Genomic DNA, 23,300 nt, shown 5'->3' with positions numbered 1-23,300 from the left:
ATTAGGCTAATGTCCTTTTTTCTTAAGCTCTGAGTATACTCTCCACGTCTGCTGTGGTCCGCTTGGGTCTGATGGGTCCACGTGACATAAATTTGGTCATCAAGGGCGAGGGTCCGTGCATATGTTTTGATGACTGCGTGGATTTTACCACTAAGCCTTTACAGTGCACTACACCAGCTGAGCATGAGTCCCAGCCATGGAAGGCTGCTTGGCTGTTGTGGCTCCAGCTGTCAGTGTCTGCAACAGGCTTTACAGTGAAGCTAATTTTACCCATAAAATGCTAGCATGTTGCTTGGTCCGTTAGGATGGTAACTAAACAATTTTTTTAACAGGCTAATGATAATAGTAATGCTAATAGTTTTACTTTTAAACTTGGTTCTGTCTAAAACTGCTGTTCGTTCTTAACCCTTAAATCGATGCATTAAGAATGGTCATTTATTTATTTTTAATTTTAACCTTTCACAGCTATGGACTACTCCATGCAGCTACTGTCAAACACTCACCCCACCCCCGTGAAGAGAAGCAGTGGTTCCCTCCGACAGGTACAGTATCACTTTATTGTGCATACCTTGTCCAACTCACTTCTTTATATGAGCACATTACTGAGAAGTCAGGGAATTATGGCTGTGTTTGCTTGCTGTATGGTGTGCGTACCTTCTGCATGTGTGTGGTTTTAGGAAGCTTAAAGAAAGTGAAGTCTTCTGGAGCGAACAAATAATATCCTTTTCTGGTATTTGGGAGGCTGAAAAGCTTTAGGAATACACCACACCCTCTGTTGAAGGTTTAATGTGTGTGGCCATAGGTGTGTGTTTTCTCGACGTGCGTGTGTGCTTGTGTGTGTGTGTAAATGTAGTGCGACTCGTGTTTGCACGGCAGGTTCTCAAGCAGGGATAGATCAACATAGCTTAAATAAACAAAAGGGAAGAGAGGAGGAGGATAACTTGAAGACAAAAGACAAAAAAAAATACTACAAAGGTGTGACAGATCTGCTCCGACATGCCAAATGTGCCGTGCATAGCTGGAATACACGCACACCCTTGGCCTTTGCGGTTTCACCTGAATATGTCGAAGTAGCCCCACCCCTGCTCATCTGCTCTTGCTGTGTGTTTAGGAAGCAAGTCAGCCCTTGAACCTGACCTCCAAGCCCAAGGGTCTGGAGCTGGGGAAGACACCCAGTCCACAGAGCCTGGAGCTGGGATCACTGGCGCTGCAGGGGGCATACAGACCCAGAGATCTCCAGAGAGAGATCTCCCACAGTCCACCACGATCTGCGCTCAGTGAGTTGCACACAGTCACACTGCTTTGCATGGTAAAGCATTAAAGCATTTGACGTTAACCTGCAGCACATCATATTTCCTGTAGATCTATTCACTGTTGATTTAAGGAGACTGAGCACAACGAACATAACTTTTTTGACTTTAGTGCGACAAACTAAGCATTAATAAAGGACGCTCAGATACTCATAAACAGTTATTCTCTATTTTGTATAAAATACAGTAAATACTGAGCAAGTGGCTGAAATGAATTAAAACTTTGTGCAGTCGTCTTTTTCCACAAGAGGATGATTGCATTCTTCAACTGTCATTTCCAGCAGCAGGATATGAAACTAATCATCATCTGTTCATAAGATCCGTGATGTGTTTCTAGAGGAGGTCTTCTGATGAGAACTGACACTTTACCTTCCTCTGTCTCATTTTCTTTTCCTTCATCATCATAATTATCTTGGTCCTCATTTTGTGCTCTCCTCTTCGTGCTTTGTTTTTGTCTGCAGGTTTCCTGGGAGACGGCGACGTGGTCACCCAGGCTATCCACGATGCCCAGCAGCTCCTGAGGAGCCACGGCAGTGCGGGGCGGGAGAGGGACCGGGAGAGAGAAGTTGGTGGAAAGCCGGTGAGCTAATGTTTAAACTCCAGTTAGAGCGGTGTGTTCGAGCCACTTTAAGACACGGACTTCGTTCTGGAAATTGCCATTGTACATACTGTGCCATTTTTAGGTTAGGTTTCACTGTAGGCTATCTCTAGTAACACTGTGGCATATAGCCTACAAATGCACAAAACACACACAAAGAAACTTAATACGTGTTTTGTGTCGTAGCATTATCTCAGTCTCTTACCTGAGAATTCTTCACATCACTTTACAGTGTTTCCCACACATAGACTTTACTTAGGGCCCACCCAGGTATCCTGAAGGCCACCCAAGTATATTTTGCAATTTGTTTTCATTTTTTCGTCTGTCCGAGACCACATGAATTTGTACTGGGCAGTCAACTCAATATTATTTTTTAAATTTGTCTCTGCTAGCTAGCTACAAAAGTGCTTCCATCCCAGTGTTTTCCTATGGATGGGTTGCCTTTGTGAAGTCTAGATCAGCGGTCTCCAACCCCCGGGCCACGGACCGGTCCGTGAGTCGTTTGGTACCGGGCCGCGAGAGTTGAGGCTCGGGTGTGAAATTTATGGTTTTCAGGGTTTTTATCGTTTTTTTAAAAAAAAAAAAGTTTATATCGTTAACTCCCTGGGTTTTTCCCCCTGTGTTATGAATAAATCTTTTTTTTGGTACTGGTACTGGTTTTATTTTGTTGTATTTATCCGCAATACCTTAAAGCCCGGTGCGTGAAAATATTGTAGGACATAAACCGGTCCGTGGCGCAAAAAAGGTTGGGAACCGCTGGTCTAGATCATAGACCTGCCCCCGTTCTGGCCACACGGGGGCAGTAAAAACATGTCGCAGATTAATGTTGCTTTGGTGATATCCTTCCACATATTCCTTTGTCATAGTGTGTTGTTTTTTTCCAGTGTTGCCACAGAACCATAGTCATAGTCATAGAAATCTAAATATTAGCTATCTTTTAGTTCTGCATGTCTCCACCAACTTCTGTCAATAATAAATAATTAATGAACTTGTAATTTACAAAATAAACATCTAATAAATAAAACTATGGACTGAAATCACAAATTCTGTAGGATAATTTTTCCCAACGCTTCTGACTGGCTTATAAGTGTGGATTAAAAAAAAAAAAAAAAAAAAATATATATATATATATATATATATATATATATATATATATATATATATATATATATATATATATATATATATATATTATACACGCTAACCTTTCAGCAACATTCGCATTCAGAAGTTTTTTAAGAACGCAGACCACCTGCCTAACGCCTGAGTCGAGGCAGGCTGGCGATCACCTCATAACCACTGGTTGCTGGAAGTTGCCAGGAGGTTGCCAATCGGTCTTTAGACCTGTGTGTCCCTCTCTTTGTTTGTTACAAGTAGCTGATATATTTATCCAGTTCCACAACCCGACGTCCATCTTTTATTTAAAATCTATGAAATTAAACCAGCACAGCTTCACATAATGTTGTACAGAACTGACTGTGTTTGTGTGCTTAATCACACCACTCAGTTTACGTTAGCTGTATTAAAATAAATATATGGACTCCTGATGTAAACGGTGTATTGCTCTTTCTCTGGTCGACATTTAGAGGTTGGTTTAGGGTTACATGGTGCTGCGCTCCTCCTGAGTATCCAATAGATCCGCACCCACATGCAGAAGCACATTATTACAGCTTAAGTCAGCTGAGTAAACTGTAAACTGCTGTTTGTAAGTGCTACTAGACTATCTCAAAATTGCATATTTTGTTCGAGAACCTGCTGTTTATTTTGTTTTGCTTCTTGTGAAAATGGTCTTCTATTGGGTTCTTACGTTTTTGTTCTTTAAGGTGGCTAAAGCTTTGGTCTCTGCTCCGTCCTAAGCAACAGCTGTTGCAGCCTTACAATACCACAAAGGCCTCAGTGTGGCATTGACTGAGCCACCTGCCCTGTCTCTTTGTCCACAGTAATACTGTAATCTGTGGCTCTCCTCCTTCTCCTCCTCCTCCTCTCCTCCATTATCCTGCTCCATCTCGCCTTGGCGGCTGTGTTAACACCAATACTGTTGACTGACCTATTTTGGTATTGCGCTTCACACCGCTGCATGTGGATGAATAGCGTTTTACAGCGCGGGGAATGGTCGACAGATAATACGCTGATGGTGTGGTAGTTTTGCAAATTCAGAGTTGCCACATTCCCGTCCCTGCCTTGTCTTCTTTACCTTTCCTCCCTCCAACAATAAATACCATTCTTCCTCCTCCATAGTGTTGTCATTTCCTGTCTTTGCATTTACAGCTCTGCATTTAAGCAGCGGCTGATATGGTGAGCGTGCCATGTCTTTACCTTAAATAGCACTCCAGTGTAACACGTGTGCCATGAACACTCCTCTTCGACATTAGGTCACCTTTTTTTTTTTTTTTTTTACTGCAGTGCAAATTTAAATCGTCTCTTTGTGCTGGTGTGTGAATATTTGTCTGACTTTAGACCATTTCTGAGTTCATATGTCTTTGTTTTTTCTTTTTGTTCTTTTAATGTCTGCAGGATTTTAAGGTTTCTCCTCGCAATGAGAGGATGTCTCAGAGTGAGAGAGGTGAGAACAGACATGGCCTGCCGTCCACTGAGGACCACCTCAGCAGTGATTCTGAGGGTAGGCATCCCTGAAAAAGTCTGTTTAATGCCTATCTGTGTTTTGCCAAGTTGTTGTTGTAATGAGACCAACATTTGTTACGCTGCCCTGATAGCTTATTATATCATTATGGTACCCATCCATTTATCTTTGTCATTATATTCAAATATTTTATTTTATTTGATTGAGTCATATAATTTTATTAAAATTAGCATTTTTTTCTCCATGGAAGTAGCATGCAGTATAACCTGTTTAGATTGACCTAGATTAGATTGGGTGGCTTTAGCTCGGACGGTAAAATAGGTCATTTGCTAATCAGAAAGTTGGAGTTTTGCTCCAGTCTGCAAGACACTGGACCCTAAGTTGCTTTTTGATGCGTTCATCAGAGTGTGAAAGTGTGTGAATGCTACATAGAAAGTGTTTAAGTTAAAAAAGTGCTTGTATAAATGTGTATGAATGTGTGAATGAGGTATGTTGTGTAAAGTGGTTTGAGTGCTTAAGTAGAGTAGAAAGGTGTTATAGAAGAAGTCAAGTCAAGTCAACTTTATTTGTCAATTCTGCCACATGTACAGGACATACAGAGAATAGAAATTTCGTTACTCTCAAACCCTAGATGAACCAGTCCATTTACCATTTAACAGATTGCTAGCAGGCATGAGAACGCTAGAGAAGCCACAAAGTGAACACTGAAGAAGTTTCTTTGAAGTCAATTCAGGTTTTTTACATAGCACCAAAACACCTCAAGGCACTTTGTGCTTATTTGCAAGGAGTCACCACAAGAGATATTAGATTTGGCAGATTTTTTGCACCAATGTAACCTCTGATGCAAACTCTAAAAGATTAATGTCTCCTTCTGAACTCTAATCAGGAACCTTCCACATGTTAGGCATATGCCTATATCATTACACTATAGAGCTAATCGACACAGCAAGTGCTAACTTTAATTTTAGCACTAAAAGGTGCTAATTACCTAGTGTGACTTTAACTTGAATTCTGGCTCCCTTTTGTCCAAGCTAATAGTCTGCAATACTGCCCATTAAATTACCTGTTTTATCGCTCCCCTAAGCGCCACTGTCAAAATCTAGCTAGCTAAATGCTCATCTGCATTGCCTAGAAGCAACCAGGCAAGCTCATGTATGCAAGCTAATATTAGCTTACTTCCATATTGGAAAAATACTAATCAAAGGCATTACTGTCACTCAGATGTTGATCTCGGTAAAGCAACCACTTGGCTAAATCAGGAGAGCCTGTTTAATGTTGTTTGTTTCTGGGAAATAGCACGATTAGCAGAAATGTTTTCTTCCAAACATGCTTTATTAATGTGCCATCAGAATATGGCACAGACATTTAAAGATGAAAATACAATATCCAAGACCTTCAGATTTAGCTTCATCAAAGTAATAACCTTATCTTTGTAAAGCTTAGTAACTCCTGTCTTTGGTTTAAACGTCAGGATGGAGAATGTGAATCATATGAAATTGGATGTTTGTGGGTGAAGAGAAACTTTCACCAATTTTAGTGTTGCAAGAAAAAAAGGTTAATATTCAGACATGCACCACTTACAGCAAGAAACAAATAGCTATTCCTCTATATATTTGTAACATATTTACAAGCCAGCCTGTACCCTTGTTTACTGTAGGTACCCTGAACGTTTCGGTCCCAGGCGGCTACGCTGAGGCACGGCCGCCTCCCTCCTCAGGCCACATAAAGAGACCCATGAATGCCTTTATGGTGTGGGCCAAGGACGAGCGCAGGAGGATCCTGCAAACTTACCCTGACATGCACAACTCCTCCATCAGCAAGATCCTGGGTGAGAGCAGCACTGGTTAGGGGTGGGTTTATGTCTCTATTCTGAGACCCTGCCTGGCACATGTGAGGCAGTAAAGACCCACCTGCTTCTTCACACACACACACACACACACACACACACACACACACACACACACACACAGGGATGAATCCCTTTCCCTCAAACAAACATTTACATTCCTTTGTATTGTAGAGAGTTTGTGTGTCTATCTTTCACACAGACACACATAAAAACCACTAATTTGCTTAAATACATAGTACTGATTACTTGCCTAATACTTATCTTTCAATGCAAAAAACACAGTTTTGACCACAACCCTAAACATGCTGCTTTTTGACCTTGAATTATTTCAAAGTGTTTGCTTTTGAATAACCTTTATGGAAGCATCAGGTAGTTTGTGGCACAGAAACTAATAGGTAATTCTGCCTATCACCATATACTATGAGTTAGCTTTAACCAGTCAGATTCAATTCAATTTTATTTATATAGTGCCAAATCACAACAAAAGTCGTCTCAAGGCGCTTTATATCAGTGAATGTGAGAGAGCGTGATCGAGATAGTTAGTTAAAAAACGAAACGGGAAAGAAAACACGAAGAAACGGGGCTTTGCATATCATGAGATTTAGATGTGTGGATCTTTTTGAGGGCAGCATCAGTGCAGTCTCCATTCACTACAATTTGATTTATGTTCTCTGTAAAGAGAGACTCAGAGTATTTTAACAGGAACTTTCAGTGTTAAAAATTAGGGGCATGACTAAGTCAAGTCTGAACACAAACGCATATTTTTAGAAATGAAGTGAAAGAATGGTTAGAAAGGAAAGATGAGATTCTTTGGAACTTGCTGGGGAATCAGCAGCTTTTTAGGTTTTCTTCAGTCTTGAGGTAATCCTTTGAGAGTTACCAGTAAATGCAGTGATAAATAAACTTTCCAAAATGTAAAGGAACACGTGTATGACGTCTGAGTCTAGGTCATCAGCATAGACTAACCCTTTATTTTGGGTGATGGCCCAAAAATGTGAACGTGTCAGTTAGAGTAAATTTCTTTTTCACTTTATTGCCAATAATTGGGAGAATAAAGTAATAAAGGCAAAAATGACACATTCTGGTAGTCTGATGTTAGTGTTGGGCTCATCACCAGTGATGAATTAGACTGCAGAGGTACCAGAATTAACGGCCTGAATCTTTCGCCAATTTTACTTTCTCTTCTTAAGAAAGACTTAAAAATAGTGGCACTAATGTCCCCCACTGTGACGAACCAAAAAAGAAAATTGCTGTATTTAGGTAGGACTGTAAAACCCCGATAACTAAACCTCATAATTAAGAGATATTTTTTCTAATATCCAGAAGGAGGGCTACTGCAGCCTCTTTTTGGTTATATTTTGATGTTAACACTGTAGCAGCGTCCTTGGGAAGACTCAAATAGGAAAAGAGTTATCATCTAAGATAAGTGAATGTTGATGGGAGTTTAAAGGTGCATAAAAAATGAATAAAATCTGCTTGAAACTTTTTGTCGAAATCTGAATGAATGAGAACAAAAATGAAACCACGTGGGCCCGACAAGCATTTTAAGCTTCCTCTCTTGCATAACCATTCTGTTAATGGATTAACAAAAGGAGGATCCGAATGAAGGACAATGCAAACCGGATACCAAACAAAAGGGCAAGCTTTCAGCAGCTTACTTAAACTTACAGCAGAGAACAATGAGGGGGAAGAAAACTCCAAGGTTGGGTTAATCGAGAAACGGGAATCCAGGAGAGTAAACAGATGGAAAAACTGAAAGAGTGACAAAAAGACTGAAGGTGAGACGGGATAAATAAACAGGGATCTAATTGGGAACAGGTGGGACAATGAGGGCAGGGCTGATGATTACAAAGGAGGGGAGACAAAAAGGAAGTAAAATAACAAAAGGTGTGCAAGGAAAGATAATTACCAAAGTAAGACAACATGTAGATGCAGGCAGAGTAGCACATAAAACACGGGACAAATGCTTCAAAAACCCCACAAGAAATGAAACATGGCGAGCCATGACAGCTTCTGCTGCTGGAGAACATGAACTCACTCCTTTGTGTTGATGCGTCTTTGTCTGTAGGCTCGCGGTGGAAAGCCATGTCTAACCAGGAGAAGCAGCCTTACTACGAAGAGCAGGCGAGGCTGAGCAGGCAGCATCTGGAGCGCTACCCCGATTACAAATACAAACCCCGACCCAAACGGACCTGCATAGTGGAGGGACGGCGGCTGCGGGTGGGCGAGTACAAGGCCATGATGAAGAGCCGCCGGCAGGAACAGAGAGGGACCTACGGGCACAGGTAGAGTCTGAGCAGCTTTGAGAAACAACTTGTGAAAGAATTTGTCCCTGGCAGAAAAACACTGACAATTCAATCCCCTGACAAGAGTTTGTGCTGCACCTCCACACACTGGAGACAATGCTTGCAGCTCTCAAAGCCCCCCCTTTTTATCCTCCTTTATTCTTGAAGACACAAACAAAAGTGGAGTACTGCAACTGCAGCTGGGCTGTTCACTGTGTCCTCGACAATGAATAGAATCCCTCTCTATTGGTCCCTCTAACTCCTTCTAGTTAAGCTGGAGGAGTTGGAGGCTGGAAATGTTAACAGTGGTTGTTTTGGAGTGCTTTTCTGTTTCACTCTTGTTTGTCTTTGCTTTAGCACATGTAGCCTCTATTAGGCTCTTTATAGAAACAAAACATCAATATCAGGGTGTCACACTGGCCTAAAGCTTCAATCCTGTTTCTTTCATATTGAAGACACTGGTAGACTGACTGGCTCGTATACTTATGAAGGAGAACAATACCGGCCTAATGTGCCATTGGGTTTTACCATTTTAGCGTTAAAACAGCTCTAACCTGTTGAGGCCTGGGCTCCAACAGGACCTTTAAAGGTGCTCTGTGGTGTCACGCACCAAGATACCAGCAACAGAACCCTTAACTCCTGTAAACGGAGAGGTGGAGTTGCTGCGGATCAGACTTGTTCGAGCACTTACCCTTAGACTCGGTTGCTGGTTTAGGATCTGTTGACAAGTATTCGGCATGGCCGAACGGGAGCGCTCCGGGAGCCTTGCCCGCTCGGAGATGATCCAAAACAACGATCTGATATTTGTCAAAATTTTTTAAACCATTAAAGGTGGTTTATTAAAACATAGATTACAAAAAACAACTTACTGCCATGAAGCGTGACTACAGACGCTTCACCCAATCAGCGCTTGTGATGTTGAAACAGATCGGCTGCCATGGCAGCAAAACATACACACACGCATACAAACAACACAGACGTGAAAATGTAACGTCCAGTTTTAAAATATATGCATTTTACACTCTGGTGTTACAGCTCTCATGATATTGTAATCTGTGTTTATATATACTGCCTGCTTAGCACTACCTAAAAAACCAAAGCTAAGCTAACTCTTAGCTAAACAACACTAAACATATTTGGTTTGGAGGGGGATTAGCACAAATATCTAGCTTTAGCTAATAAATTAAACACTCTACTTTTTGATGTTTAGCTGATTGGTGAATGGTTGCTGCCAATCACTATCTAACTGATTGCCAAGCCCCATTCACACAGGACTAGAGACCTGCCACTAACACCAGTAACCACCGTTTCCTAAGGGATACTGTGTCAATCCGGTTGTTCAGTGATGACGCGACGAATCCTACTTCCGGGTCTAAAGTAGTCTGCGTTTAATATGGCTTTTGTGTTGTTAACATGTTTAATGTTATGTATTTTCTTCTATTTGATCTCAAAAAGCTCCTAAAACAGTCAGTGATCACTGTTGACCTCCCTCGGCTTTTATTACCGCTAATCATTTATTTAAGCTCAGTTTTTAAAACCTTAGGATGTAACTACAGCCCAGCCCATGCAGCAGTATATGAATGACTAACCTCGTATTGTGGATGGATTATCTAAGTTGTTCTCCTGGCTGAAGTTTGGTCCTTTTACAGCATCCTGCCATGCAATTACATTTGTTCCTGATCACCGAGAACACTCACGTTAACTTTTATCGAGTGGAAAAAAAGTTAGCTTGTTTATATTATGCTAACATAGCTGTGTCGCTAGCGGTCACGTAGCACATCATTATATACCAGCTAGCCCAACTTCAGTAACCCTACAAACGTCACTGCTGTTTAGTTTTCTGTCTTCATTTATGCTGAAAGTGATAACAGAGCTGTACGTTTTAATTTGTTTCCAAAACCCCGCAGTCAGGACATGCTATATTGTATTTAGATAGAAGCTAGCAAGCTAACTCCCTGCTAACTTCTAACTCCGTTAAATGTCATAAATTCCGTTTTCATGGATGCCTGGATGTTAAACTTAATTGTTACACCTGGTAGAGCAGAACGCTGATCATTTTATTAAAGATGAAAGACTTTAGACAGTTTTTCAACTCTCAGTAATGCCATAGTGATCGTTTGATATATGGACCTGCAGCGGAGTTTAGGTCCAGACACGGCTAGTGACGTCAGACTGAACAACCGGATATCAGCATTTTAAAGCCCTTGATTAACTTTTTCATTGACAATAAATGCCTCAGAATATCTGAATATACGTGTCACTTCCTGTCTTTGCAGTCAAACGGAGCCACAGCAGATCCATTACCCCCACAGTGATGGCCAGTACCCGGGGGGTAGCAGCTCGGTCTCTGTCGCTACCATGCCTTTTCACCCCGCGCTACTGGAGCATTACCTGCCGCAAGTCCCGCCCATCCCTCGCAGAGCTGAGGGACAGACCACACCCACCTCTCTGCCTAGGGAGAGAGAGCGGGAACGCAAGAGGGAGCGACCGCCATACAGCGAAGGAGAGGAAAGTGATGGGGGAGAGAGGAGTGAGGGGGAACTGGTGCTCCTAACGGACTAAAGAAAGGCAACTGGTAGAGGAGCCAGGAAAAGGAAAATTAAAGATGAGGGATAGGATGAGAGGGGAGGGTAGCTGAGGTGGGCGGGTTGCTCTTTGATGAATGACAGTCAGAGAGGAGGAATGGAGGATGAACTAAAGAAATGGTGAGGGAGTGTGTGAATGGGGGAATAAAAAAGTAAATGTCATACTCACCCCGTTGTAAATTAGCCTATTCTCCAGTAAAACCTCGCCTACACAAACACATAAAGGCAAGCTTTTATCATTTCCCGTTACACGTATCATGTCATCACATGCTTTGTGTCAAAACTTTGGAGTTATATTTATGAAGGTTTAACATTTAATCCCTTCTGCTTCTTGTTTTCTCCCCATGTTGACTTATGGCAAACAAAATGCCCCCACAGGGACTGGAATTAAAGCAGATTGATTAAAAGTTCAGCAGAGTACCTGTTTCCTCCTGTCAGACAGCTGAGGATCAGCCACTCTGGGGTTCAGTATGTCAGCTTTGCCACCTGCTGGAGAAGAGTGGTTATTACTACTGTTGCCACACATCCTATTTAAGTTACACCACAAATCAAACTGGAGGGATAAAATAATTTGGTGATTAAAGGTGCATTTCAGCAGTTTTAGTACTGTGTGCTTAACGAGATTAAAAAAATAATGGTCATATTCAGTAACAGTTGCCTCGGGCCATAGGATGGTTCAAGACGGAAAAAAATATATCCTATATGCACACTGCCACTTAAATGTGCGTGCGTTTGTAACTCAGGCTTTATGTTAGAAATGTTCAGTCTTTAAGCTCATCACTGCACACAAATGTGAGGCACTAAAAGTAAAGGGTAAACAGCCTGCAGGGGGCTGAAACAGCAGGTAGGGCAGCAGCAGTATTAACATGTCAGGGGGAGAGATTCAGTCATCTGGCCAGCAGACGCTGCTGCTACCTTCCCTGAGTCTGTGCAGTGAGCGTTGAGAGTGCTAACTCTCTCTCTCTGACTTAGTCTAGCTAACGACAAAAAGCACAGATTGTGTTTGGCACACTCTTATTCTGCATTTGCACCAGTTGGAGAGTTAGCATTAAAGGTTTATCTCAACAATCCTTCTCCCCAAATTTGCATGATCCATGTTCAGTCTGAGCTATCAGCCTTTCTACACATCCAATTGGCAGTTGTTGCCGATCTACAAGTCACTTTGCAACTCACCTTTCCACAGGATTCTCCTTATATACTGAATCTGAACTAATCCATTGTCATGTCTGCCGCTCTGTTGTGCACAGGGCCCTCCCATCTCTGGCTTTCTATGTATGGAGTGGAAGGGCATCCCAGAATAGTGACATGCCATATATAAATATATATACGACAATCTTTTCTGTGTATAGATTTATATAGCACCAGCCAAAAGCAAAGCTAGCTTTGAGCTGATAAAGCAGGACTTCATTCAGGGTAGTTCAGGACGTGCTTTTTTCAAAAGTCTTTTTCTGGTCGGACAGGCCTTGTTGCCCAAAAGTAACGTACAATTAATCAACACTGCAACCTCACCATCATCCTCCCACATCTCACTGTTAGTTTGAGCCATGCTGCTGTCATCGTGTGTCCATCAGTGCCCTCTCCACAGCATGGTGGGTTAACTTCAGCCTATCCTATTTTTTTATACCTCTGTTTGCTTCTTTGCATGTTTACTGGATGTCGTGTTGAACACCTCGTATCTGTGTATCCAAATGTCTGCTGTGTTTTTCTTCTGAGATGCAGCCTCTCGCAGCATTATTATTATTATTATCATTATTATCACTATGCTTTTTTTTAATCTTTAAAAATGTTTGTCAATTTCATCTAAAAAGGCTAAAGTATTCCTTTCATCATCTTTTACGTTCCTGTTCCTGTAACAGAGAGGCAGATCATCCCCAAAACTGTGAGGCTGTGTCCCTAATCACTGCTTCTCTCCTGCCTTAGATCTGTTATACACAGCAGTCAGCAGCAGGTTTTTGGACAACTGACCTTCATTTTGCATTGTTGAGTAGTGCAATGCCATTTAACACACACTCATACACATATGTGTGTGTGTGTGTGTGATGTAAACTGAGAGTGCAGTATAGAGTAATTAGGGAGTGGTTTTGGACACAGCCTGTGCCTCAGATTGGAGAGAGAGCTGTTGTTTATTGGTACAAAACCCCCATTTCCTTATGATGGGAACAAATGTTTATCTATAAAAATTTATATATAATATTACCCAAAGCAAAAGGAAGGTAGATTTAGCAATGAGAACTCCAGACACCATAATCATCCCTGCGTCCTTAGTAACATTTACTCCTCGTAAGCACTTACTAGTGTGTATTCTTTAGCAAGTTTAACATGCTGAAAAAGCAAAACTAGGTTTTTTGCAGTTAGTCTGCATGTAAAAGATGGACTGGGACTTTACCCATTTGTTTTGCACTTGTGACTGATGCCATGTTATTTCTTTTAAATTAGTAATTAGCTAATGCTGGCAAGCTTGGCTAGCAAGTTACAAATATGGACAGGTGTAACTGACTGCTTAACACTGCCAATTAGGTTTTTTTAGGCAACCCCCCCCCCAAAAAAAAACAAAAAAACAAAAAACAAAAAACAAAAAACAATGCCAATTCGTGCAGAAGACAAAAAAATACTAGGAACACTCACCAAAATGGAAGGACAGACTTCCACATGTCAGGCTGTACCATAGATCACATCTATGGTATACCATTTGTTATATACTTAAGTTAAAAGGATAAAAGAAACAAACATGGTTTAGTGAGGGAGTGTGTGAATGGGGGAATGAAAAAGTAAATGTCATACTCACCCCGTTGTAAATTAGCCTATTCTCCAGTAAAACCTCGCCTACACAAACGCATAAAGGCAAGCTTTTATCATTTCCCGTTACGCGTATCATGTCATCACATGCTTTGTGTCAAAACTTTGAATTAAGTGGCTTCATGTCAATCAGTGTGGCCATACCCCAAACTTATTTCCTTTGTAATGCTAGTAATTTGGGTCTTTTAATGTGAAAGCATGTGGACTGACTTGCTTTTGGAGAAATGCTAACAGTAGCAGCTTTGCATACTCCCTCTATTCCTAAATCAACAGACTGAAGACAAATCTGTCTTTTTTTTTTTTTTTTAATACCTTATACCAGCGGTCTCCAACCTTTTTTGCGCCACGGACCGGTTTATGCCCGACAATATTTTCACGGACCGGCCTTTAAGGTGTCGCGGATAAATACAACAAAATAAAACTAGTACCATTACCGAAAAAAAGAAGATTTATTCATAACACACGTGAAAAGACCCAGGAAAACTGAGCTAACGATAAAAACGATGACAAAATAACGCTGTAAACCGATTAAAAACCCTGAAAACCATACATTTCACACCTGAGCCTCAACTCTCGCGGCCCGGTACCAAACGACTCACGGACCGGTACCGGTCCGAGGCCCGGGGGTTGGGGACCGCTGCCTTAAACCCTTAACTTTTTAAGTAGCAGTAGTAAAGGTTAGTAAAGATTTTTTAACAGATGAGTAGAATAGAATGCGTTATAAATGTAGCAGCTCTATTCTTTGATCCACTGAATAAACTAAAGCTCGAAATAGACTTGCTACTTCCTGGAAACATGCCAGGAAGTAGCAAGACCCAAGGATAATTTAACTTTTAGACCCAAGGATAATTTTGGTGCCTTTGTTCTCATCATTCAGTGACCTTGTTGACTGAACATAAAGTTTGTGCGACTGGCTCAATCCTTCATTGGCTGACTGCAAAGTTGACAAATCAAAGTGGCAGACCTCCTTGGGGTTGGGGCTCGTTGTAAGGATGCTGGCTTTTGTGTACAGAGATGGATATCAATGACATGTTTAAAATGTTTATCCTATTTTAGTGAGACGTGATGAGGAGTCACCTGTCGTTAACCCCTGCTGATGTAAATATAGAAAGAGACTTTATTTTGTTTATAAGAGCTTGTGTAATTTAAAGGTGTACATTTCTCTATGTTTTCACAGTTTTGTGCTTTTTTGTTGTTGTTTTTTCAAAAGATATTAAAATTGCTTGTGTTAATTGTGTCTGGTGTGACTTTTTTTAAACATTTATTTATATATACATATATATATATATATATATATACATATATATATATATATATATATATACATATATATATACATATATATATATATATATATATATATATATATATATACATATATATATATATATATATATATATATATATATATATATAAATAACCGAAGGTCGGACAGTCCTGATCCCCAAGGACCCCAAGAAGGGACCGGTCCCCTCCAACTACCGACCAATAACCTGCCTCAGTACTACATGGAAGCTCCTGTCAGGCATCATATCGGCTAAGATGAACAGGCACATGCATGGGTCAATACATGAGCAGGACACAGAAAGGAATTGGCAAGAATACCAGAGGCGCAAAACACCAGCTACTGGTAGACAGAACAGTCAGCCGAGATTGCAAGACCAGACTGACCAACCTGTGCACTGCCTGGATTGATTACAAGAAGGCCTATGACTCAATGCCCCACAGCTGGATACTGGAATGCCTAGAATTGTACAAGATCAACAGGACCCTAAGAGCCTTCATCAGAAACTCAATGGGGATGTGGCGTACAACACTAGAGGCCAACTCCAAGCCCATAGCACAAGTCACCATCAAGTGCGGGATCTACCAAGGAGATGCTCTGTCCCCACTGCTGTTCTGCATAGGCCTGAACCCCCTCAGTGAGATCATTAACAAGACTGGCTACGGATACCGACTACGGAACGGAGCAGTTGTCAGCCACCTCCTGTACATGGATGACATCAAGCTGTATGCCAAGAGTGAACGAGACATCGATTCACTGATCCATACTACCAGGCTATACAGCAATGACATTGGAATGTCGTTCGGACTGGAGAAGTGTAGTCGGATGGTAACAAAGAGAGGGAAGGTAGTCAGAACTGAGGGGATTGAACTACCAGAAGGCAACATTGCAGACATAGAGGACAGTTACAAGTACCTGGGGATCCCACAGGTGAATGGGAACCATGAAGAGGCCGCTAGAAAAGCTGCAACCACCAAGTACCTGCAGAGGGTCAGGCAAGTCCTGAGGAGTCAGCTGAATGGTAAGAACAAGATCCGGGCCATCAACACGTACCTGTGATCAGGTACCCTGCTGGGGTAATAGGCTGGCCAAAGGAGGAGATAGAAGCCACTGACATAAAGACAAGAAAGCTCCTTACCATGCATGGAGGGTTTCACCCCAAGTCCAGCACCCTGAGGCTGTACGCTAAGCGGAAGGAAGGGGGCCGGGGACTGGTGAGTGTCAGCACCACAGTCCAGGATGAGACAAGGAACATCCAAGAATACATTGGGAAGATGGCCCCAACTGACCGAGTGCTCAGTGAATACCTCAGGCAGCAGAAACCCAAGAAAGAGGAGGGAGACGAGGAACCATCATGGAAGGACAGGCCCTTGCACGGTATGTACCACCGGCAGATAGAGGAGGTGGCTGATATCCAGAAATCCTACCAGTGGCTGGACAAAGCTGGACTGAAAGACAGCACAGAGGCACTAATCATGGCAGCACAAGAACAAGCTCTGAGTACAAGATCCATAGAGGCTGGGGTCTATCACACCAGGCAAGACCCCAGGTGCAGACTGTGTAAAGATGCCCCAGAGACAATCCAGCACATAACAGCAGGGTGCAAGATGCTAGCAGGCAAGGCATACATGGAACGCCATAACCAAGTGGCCGGCATAGTGTACAGGAACATCTGTGCCGAGTATAACCTGGAAGTCCCGAGGTCAAAATGGGAGATGCCCCCAAGGGTGGTGGAGAATGACCGAGCTAAGATCCTGTGGGACTTCCAGATACAGACGGACAAAATGGTGGTGGCTAACCAACCGGACATAGTGGTGGTAGACAAACAGAAGAAGACGGCCGTAGTGATCGATGTAGCGGTTCCGAATGACAGCAATATCAGGAAGAAGGAACACGAGAAGCTGGAGAAATACCAAGGGCTCAGAGAAGAGCTCGAGAGGATGTGGAGGGTGAAGGTAACGGTGGTCCCCGTGGTAATCGGAGCACTAGGTGCGGTGACTCCCAAGCTAGGCGAGTGGCTCCAGCAGATCCCGGGAATAACATCGGAGATCTCTGTCCAGAAGAGCGCAGTCCTGGGAACAGCTAAGATACTGCGCAGGACCCTCAAGCTCCCAGGCCTCTGGTAGAGGACCCGAGCTTGAAGGATAAACCGCCCGCAGGGGCGTGCTGGGTGTTGTTATATATATATATATATATATATATATATATATATATATATATATATATATATATATATATATATATATATATATATATATATATATATATATATATATATATATATATTATATATTGAAGAGAAAATCTCCGTCCCGGTTTCCCTCCAAGGCGTGAGCACCGATAAGCAGAGTTTTGTCCTTTCCTTATAAGATTCCTAATTATTCAAAGTAACACTCAGGTATGCCGCTCAGCTGGGTTAGTTATGACGTCGGGAGCAGCTTGGGAGAACAAGGAAACACAGACTGCTTCAGGTTGCCTTCCCAAATCGACTCAAAGGTTTATTTATCATACAACAGCTTATATAGATGAAAAAGGTTCGTGTGTCAGCAGATTCTCAGTTCAAACCGGTACAGACCAAATAAGGAAACGTCTTCCTTCCTTGTGAGCAAAGAAGTATCCTTTGTGTAGTTTATCAGTTCAGCTACAATTTATGATCATCCCAGCAAAATACACTCCTAGACATAGAATACAGAGTTCTTTCATTAGTGAATTCTGAAACGAACCACCTGGCTTTTTAACAAGCTCTTTTATAAAAGATAAGGAAGGGAGGATGGGAGTAAGGAAGTGGTCTCGTCTCTGTGGTATTTTCGACCTTGGGGTACCAGCCTGTGAGTCTTACACATCAATACATGGGTCAGAGATAGGGTTGCCAACTCCCTGAAAAATAAATAAGGGACACCTCGTGGCCAGGGCCGGGCAACCTAGTTGTCTTCACCCTTCCCAGTGTGGTAGCTCTTTTTTGTGTGTGTGAAATTATTTTTTAACCATTTGACTTGAATTTGATTTAAGCAGATGCATATTCTTTGTGATATGACCATATGGGAAACAAATGATCATTTAGCCATTTATTTTTAGCTCAAAATGACAACATTAACACAATAAAACAGGTCTCTTTCTTAAACAGAAGCCTGTCATGCTTAACTTTTGAGAATATAAGTAAATCTTTCTTTAAAAGAACTCTGTCCTGCTTAACTTAAAATTATATAAATTAATAGAAAGCAATAGAAAGAAAAATATTCTTGTAACAGTGCACATTTAGTGCATTTAGTACAATTGGCTTCAGTTGAGGTATTATTTCAGCTTTTCTAAAGCTAATCAGCTGCTCCTGTTTGTAAACCCACTTGTTCCCATGATTACGCATCATAACTCATCATCATTATTCATCTATGTATTACTTTTATGTATTAGTGATCTATTTGTTGTAATCATCTATCCTTGGAGTTGTTTATTACACAAAATAAATTATATTATCACACTTCTGGCCACATAGCGCTGATATTCACTGCACATGCCCATTTTAACCTTAACCAGAGGGTTTAAAAAACAAACCAGTGTTTACATACCATATCTGCTTCTGCCGTGGCCTGGTGGACAAGAAATTGGTTAAGGGTTCCCCGAGCTTTCACGCCCCTCATGTTCTTCATGTGCCCACCATTAGAAGCATGCCTATGGAAAAAGTGCGCCGGCACACAGTGCAGTGCGCTTTATAGGTGTTATGGTGACCTTTTCCAGCCAGGTGTTTCCCTTTTCCCATTCCTCCCTGTGCTTTTGCAGCCTTTTTTTTCCTTTCTCTGAGCGAACAAACATTGCTGCTCTAATGCTGGGCTCACACTGTGCGATCTTTGGTCCATTTTGAGACGATTTTTGAGTCGTGCGACTGATTTGGTGATCGGCCCGATTTTGGCCTTCATCGTGCGTCGTGTAGTATACGTGGGGTAACGAGAAGCGATTAACACCTCGAGCAGCTCCCGATCATCAATCGCTCGTGAGGGTGTCACCGCAGCTGTTCACACTGCTCACGCGCAAACACGTAAACGTCGGTGAAAAAGACGGAGCAGCACGGCTGTGCAGCGTGTGATCTGGACACAAGCGATGGAGGCACAACTTGTAGAACTTTGGAAAGCTCATCCGAGCCTTTTCGATGTGGCATCACAAAATTATCACGACCACAACAACCGTTAAAATAGTTGGATTTACACTGCTGCTCATTCACAGCTGCCTGATCAATGTTTTTCATTAGCAATTTAGCAAAGTTGATGGTGGTGGTTTGTGTGTCTGTGTGAGTGAAAGACAGAGAGAGCGAGCGAGCGACAGATTTTCTGTTATAACCTTCATGTTATGGAGGCACAGTGTGAGCACTCGGGTCGCATCAGAGCATCGAGCGGTATAGTGTGAGACCTGCATCGTGACCTACCAACTTCTAACCCCTGCGAGTCAATCGTGCAGTTTGAGCAGGAGCTGAATCGCGCGACTGAAAAAATCGCACAGTGTTTGCCCAGCTTTAGGTGTACTGTCGTCCGAGACTTGCACCGCAGTGTCGGCGTTTGTTTCCCTGTTGGCCATGCTTCTTGTTGTGGTCATCTGTTGTCTTCCGGTATTTTCTCCGCAAGCGACCTTTCCTCGACCAATGAGATGAGCGGTAATCTGAATTGTCATAAGTGTGCTGTCAGCTCATTGGTCACAAAGCAGGAGAGGGGCTGGGAATTATGTTTTCAAACAAAGCGTTAATTCCATAAACATTTATAGACTACTTTTGATTCTCACTGTATTACGGGACAAAGTGTGTCCCTTATTAGCTCAATACGGGACGTGTACTTTTGTTTCTAAATACGGGACGATTCCGTTTTTTAAGGGACGGTTGGCAACCCTAGTCAGAGAGAAAGAGAAAAACAACTAGTAAATGGGCCTTATTGAGTAACAGTTTTCCTGTATAATATCACTATAAAACAATATCCTGTAAATGCTACCATGGTATCAAAATATCACAACATATATTATATTATATATTATATTATATATAATATATATGTACCGGTCCGAGGCCCGGGGGGTTGGGGACCGCTGGTCTAAATGACTCGGGTAAAGTTTGTAGCATGCGTGCTTGTTGTTTTTGTCTGCTTCCACTTGTCTTTGCACTAGGATGATGTCGGCATAAATGTTAAGTCATATTTGTTGTGTTCCCACTAGTGCTGTCAGCGTTAATCTGAAATGACGTTAACGCCACAACACGGCAAATCTCCGTTAACGAGCTACCGCGGATCGCCCCGTGCGTGGGGCTGGACGACGTCAACACGTTAACGAGCTAACTGCGCTAACGCAGTAGTTCCCACCCATGTAATTGAGCATTGCGTGGCACATCCGACATACTGTTTTACTTTTGTCCATGACGCGCTTACCTTCAGGGTCATACTTCACATGAAGACCAAAATACAGTGGGGCAAAAAAGTATTTAGTCAGCCACCGATTGTGCAAGTTCCCCCACTTAAAATGATGACAGAGGTCAGTAATGTGCACCAGAGGTACACTTCAACTGTGAGAGACAGAATGTGAAAAAAAATCCATGAATTCACATGGTAGGATTTGTAAAGAATTTATTCGTAAATCAGGAGAGAGAGCGACAGATTTTCTGTTATAACCTTCATTTTATGGAGGCACATTTGAGCACTCGGGTCGCATCAGAGCATCGGGCGGTATAGTGTGAGACCCTGCATCGTGACCTATGAACTTCTAACCCCTGCGAGTCAATCGTACAGTTTGAGCAGGAGCTGAATCGCGCGACTGAAAAAATCGCACAGTGTTTGCCCAGCTTTAGGTGTACTGTCGTCCGAGACTTGCACCGCAGTGTCGGTGTTTGTTTCCCTGTTGGCCATGCTTCTTGTTGAGGTCATCTGTTGTCTTCCGGTATTTTCTCCGTAAGCGACCTTTCCTCGACCAATGAGATGAGCGGTAATCTGAATTGTCATACTCGAATTGTCATAAGTGTGGTGTCAGCACATTGGTCACAAAGCAGGAGAGGGGCTGGGAATTATGTTTTCAAACAAAGCGTTAATTCCATTAAAAGTTATAGACTACTTTTGATTCTCACTGTATTACGGGACAAAGTGCGTCCCTTATTAGCTCAATGCGGGACGTGTACTTTTGTTTCTAAATACGGGACGATTCCATTTTTTAAGGGACGGTTGGCAACCCTAGCCAGATCTGAATGAGGGTGGGGGAGGTTCAATTTGCCATGTTGCAACGAGCTTAGCTTCTGTCTTGCTAGCTTGCGCTGCGCTCAGTGGATCTGCGCTCGACAGTGCAGCCTAGGCGGAGTAGTCGAGCGCAGATCCACTGAGCTCTCAACACAGACAGCATCGTCAGAAGAAAAGTTGATAAAATAAATTAAAAATTTGTATTGTTTGATACATATGCGTACCGAACCGAAAGCACTGTATCGAATGGTTCAATATCGATACGAGTATCGTTGCACCCCTAATATATATATATATGTATATATGTATAGATAGAAAGATAGATAGATAGATAGGTCGTCTGGTTGGTTGTTCTGGATTTACATTGCTTCTCATCATCATCACATCTGTTAGTGAATTCCCGGCCTACAGTGGTCCGTATCTATCAAAAGTACTCCAAAGAAGGAACAGTGGTCAACCAGTGACAGGGTCATGGCTATATCACACTTCTTCAGAAACATTTTGCTCTTAGTCTGTCTGAAAGAAATTTCAACCAATCAAAAGTTATCACATGTATTTCTGGGGTTCTGAGTAAGCGAAGGTCAGGATGAGTGGCTGTCATATTTTAGTGGACTCCTGCTTGCTCCAGTCTGTGTGTAGGTGGACATAAACACACACACAAACATGGCATGTTTTTTTTGTTTGTTTGTTTTTATTATCTTTGAGAGGACATTTATTGAATTAATACAAATTCCTTTAACCAGCTCCACCATATTCTGATAGATAGATGCCAATTTATAGAAAATTATAACAGTTGAAGCCATTATATATCATTCAAACTGCATCAGCCTACAATTGAGTCTGCAGTGTGTTCGGTAGTGACTGCTCCTTTAGTGTGCCAGTGTCGCCATCTGCTGGACAGGACCAGTGTGGCTGCCAGCTACATACAGTTGCAGCTTGTTACCAACTGCAGTTGCTGAGAACACAAGAAAGCCCCTTCTGGGCTCTCACATTGTTTCCTCTGATTTTCTTGTTGCTGTGTCTGTCTCTTTCTTGCCAGTGTCAATGCTCACTCATGAGTTCCAGCCTCCCAGCCTCAGTGTTCAGTCAGCCTGCATGCCTGACATTCATCCAGACACCAACAGCTATGAAATCACTGTCTACTGTTCAGTATGTTGGAAAACGGCATCAGTGTTCCTGCAAGATCCTTCAGACATCTCAAGTCTTCAATTCAATTCAGTTTTATTTATACAGCACCAAATCCCAACATCAGTTGCCTCAAGGCGCTTTATATTTTCAAAAAAGATTTTCCTTTCACAATGTCACAAATGGAAATCAGATTATTATTCTCCTTTCTCAAAAAAACCCAAAAATTAAAAAAAAAAAAACAGTTAAATTGTTACTTAAAAAGTATACGTTTTATATAAAAGCCAATCTGGGGGGATTTCTTTGTACACAAGTAAATTTGCAGGTTTAAACTGTAACTTTTCCTCTTTTTTGTGGAAGTGGGCCAAAATTCCTTCGTAAGGACTTGAGAGACTGAGACAAAAAAAACATTTACATCGAGTCGTTGCTGCTTTGACAAGCTGTTGAATCGTGGGAGCATTTTTTTATTCTTTAATTAATTAATTAATTTTTTTACACGCTATTTCTGCATTTCTGCTTTATTTTTGCTAAATAACTAAAGACAGGGCATAATATATAAGGAGTTGCTGTTGTTCACCTCAGACTGTTTTTTCTGACTTTTATGACCTGGTACAGACTAGATCTTTTTTATTATGTCCTGATGATAAGCAAAACCTTTTTTGGTGGTACAGGGTGTGCGCTCTTTTTACTCTGG

The 23,300-nt window shown here is 41.9% G+C and overlaps 1 protein-coding gene across 6 annotated transcripts in view; it reads left to right on the top strand.

Annotated features, from left to right (window-relative positions):
- Positions 1-15,236, top strand: part of sox13 (SRY-box transcription factor 13) — a 51,927-nt gene extending 36,691 nt beyond the window's left edge. For all 6 annotated transcript variants that reach the window (XM_076883687.1, XM_024802634.2, XM_024802638.2 and 3 more), the window contains 7 exons: positions 466-542; positions 1,112-1,277; positions 1,772-1,890; positions 4,423-4,528; positions 6,147-6,317; positions 8,407-8,623; positions 10,900-15,236. In XM_076883687.1, coding sequence (XP_076739802.1) covers positions 466-542; positions 1,112-1,277; positions 1,772-1,890; positions 4,423-4,528; positions 6,147-6,317; positions 8,407-8,623; positions 10,900-11,185 — 1,142 coding nt within the window. In that variant the 3' untranslated portion in view covers positions 11,186-15,236. The remainder of the gene's footprint in view (positions 1-465; positions 543-1,111; positions 1,278-1,771; positions 1,891-4,422; positions 4,529-6,146; positions 6,318-8,406; positions 8,624-10,899) is intronic.
- The last annotated feature ends 8,064 nt before the right edge of the window (positions 15,237-23,300 follow it).

This window comes from Maylandia zebra, linkage group LG5 (genome assembly GCF_041146795.1).
Source record: "Maylandia zebra isolate NMK-2024a linkage group LG5, Mzebra_GT3a, whole genome shotgun sequence".
NCBI lineage: Eukaryota > Metazoa > Chordata > Actinopteri > Cichliformes > Cichlidae > Maylandia > Maylandia zebra.
The sequence above is the reverse complement of the archived record's forward strand: the minus strand, read 5'-3'. Positions and strand labels throughout refer to the sequence as shown.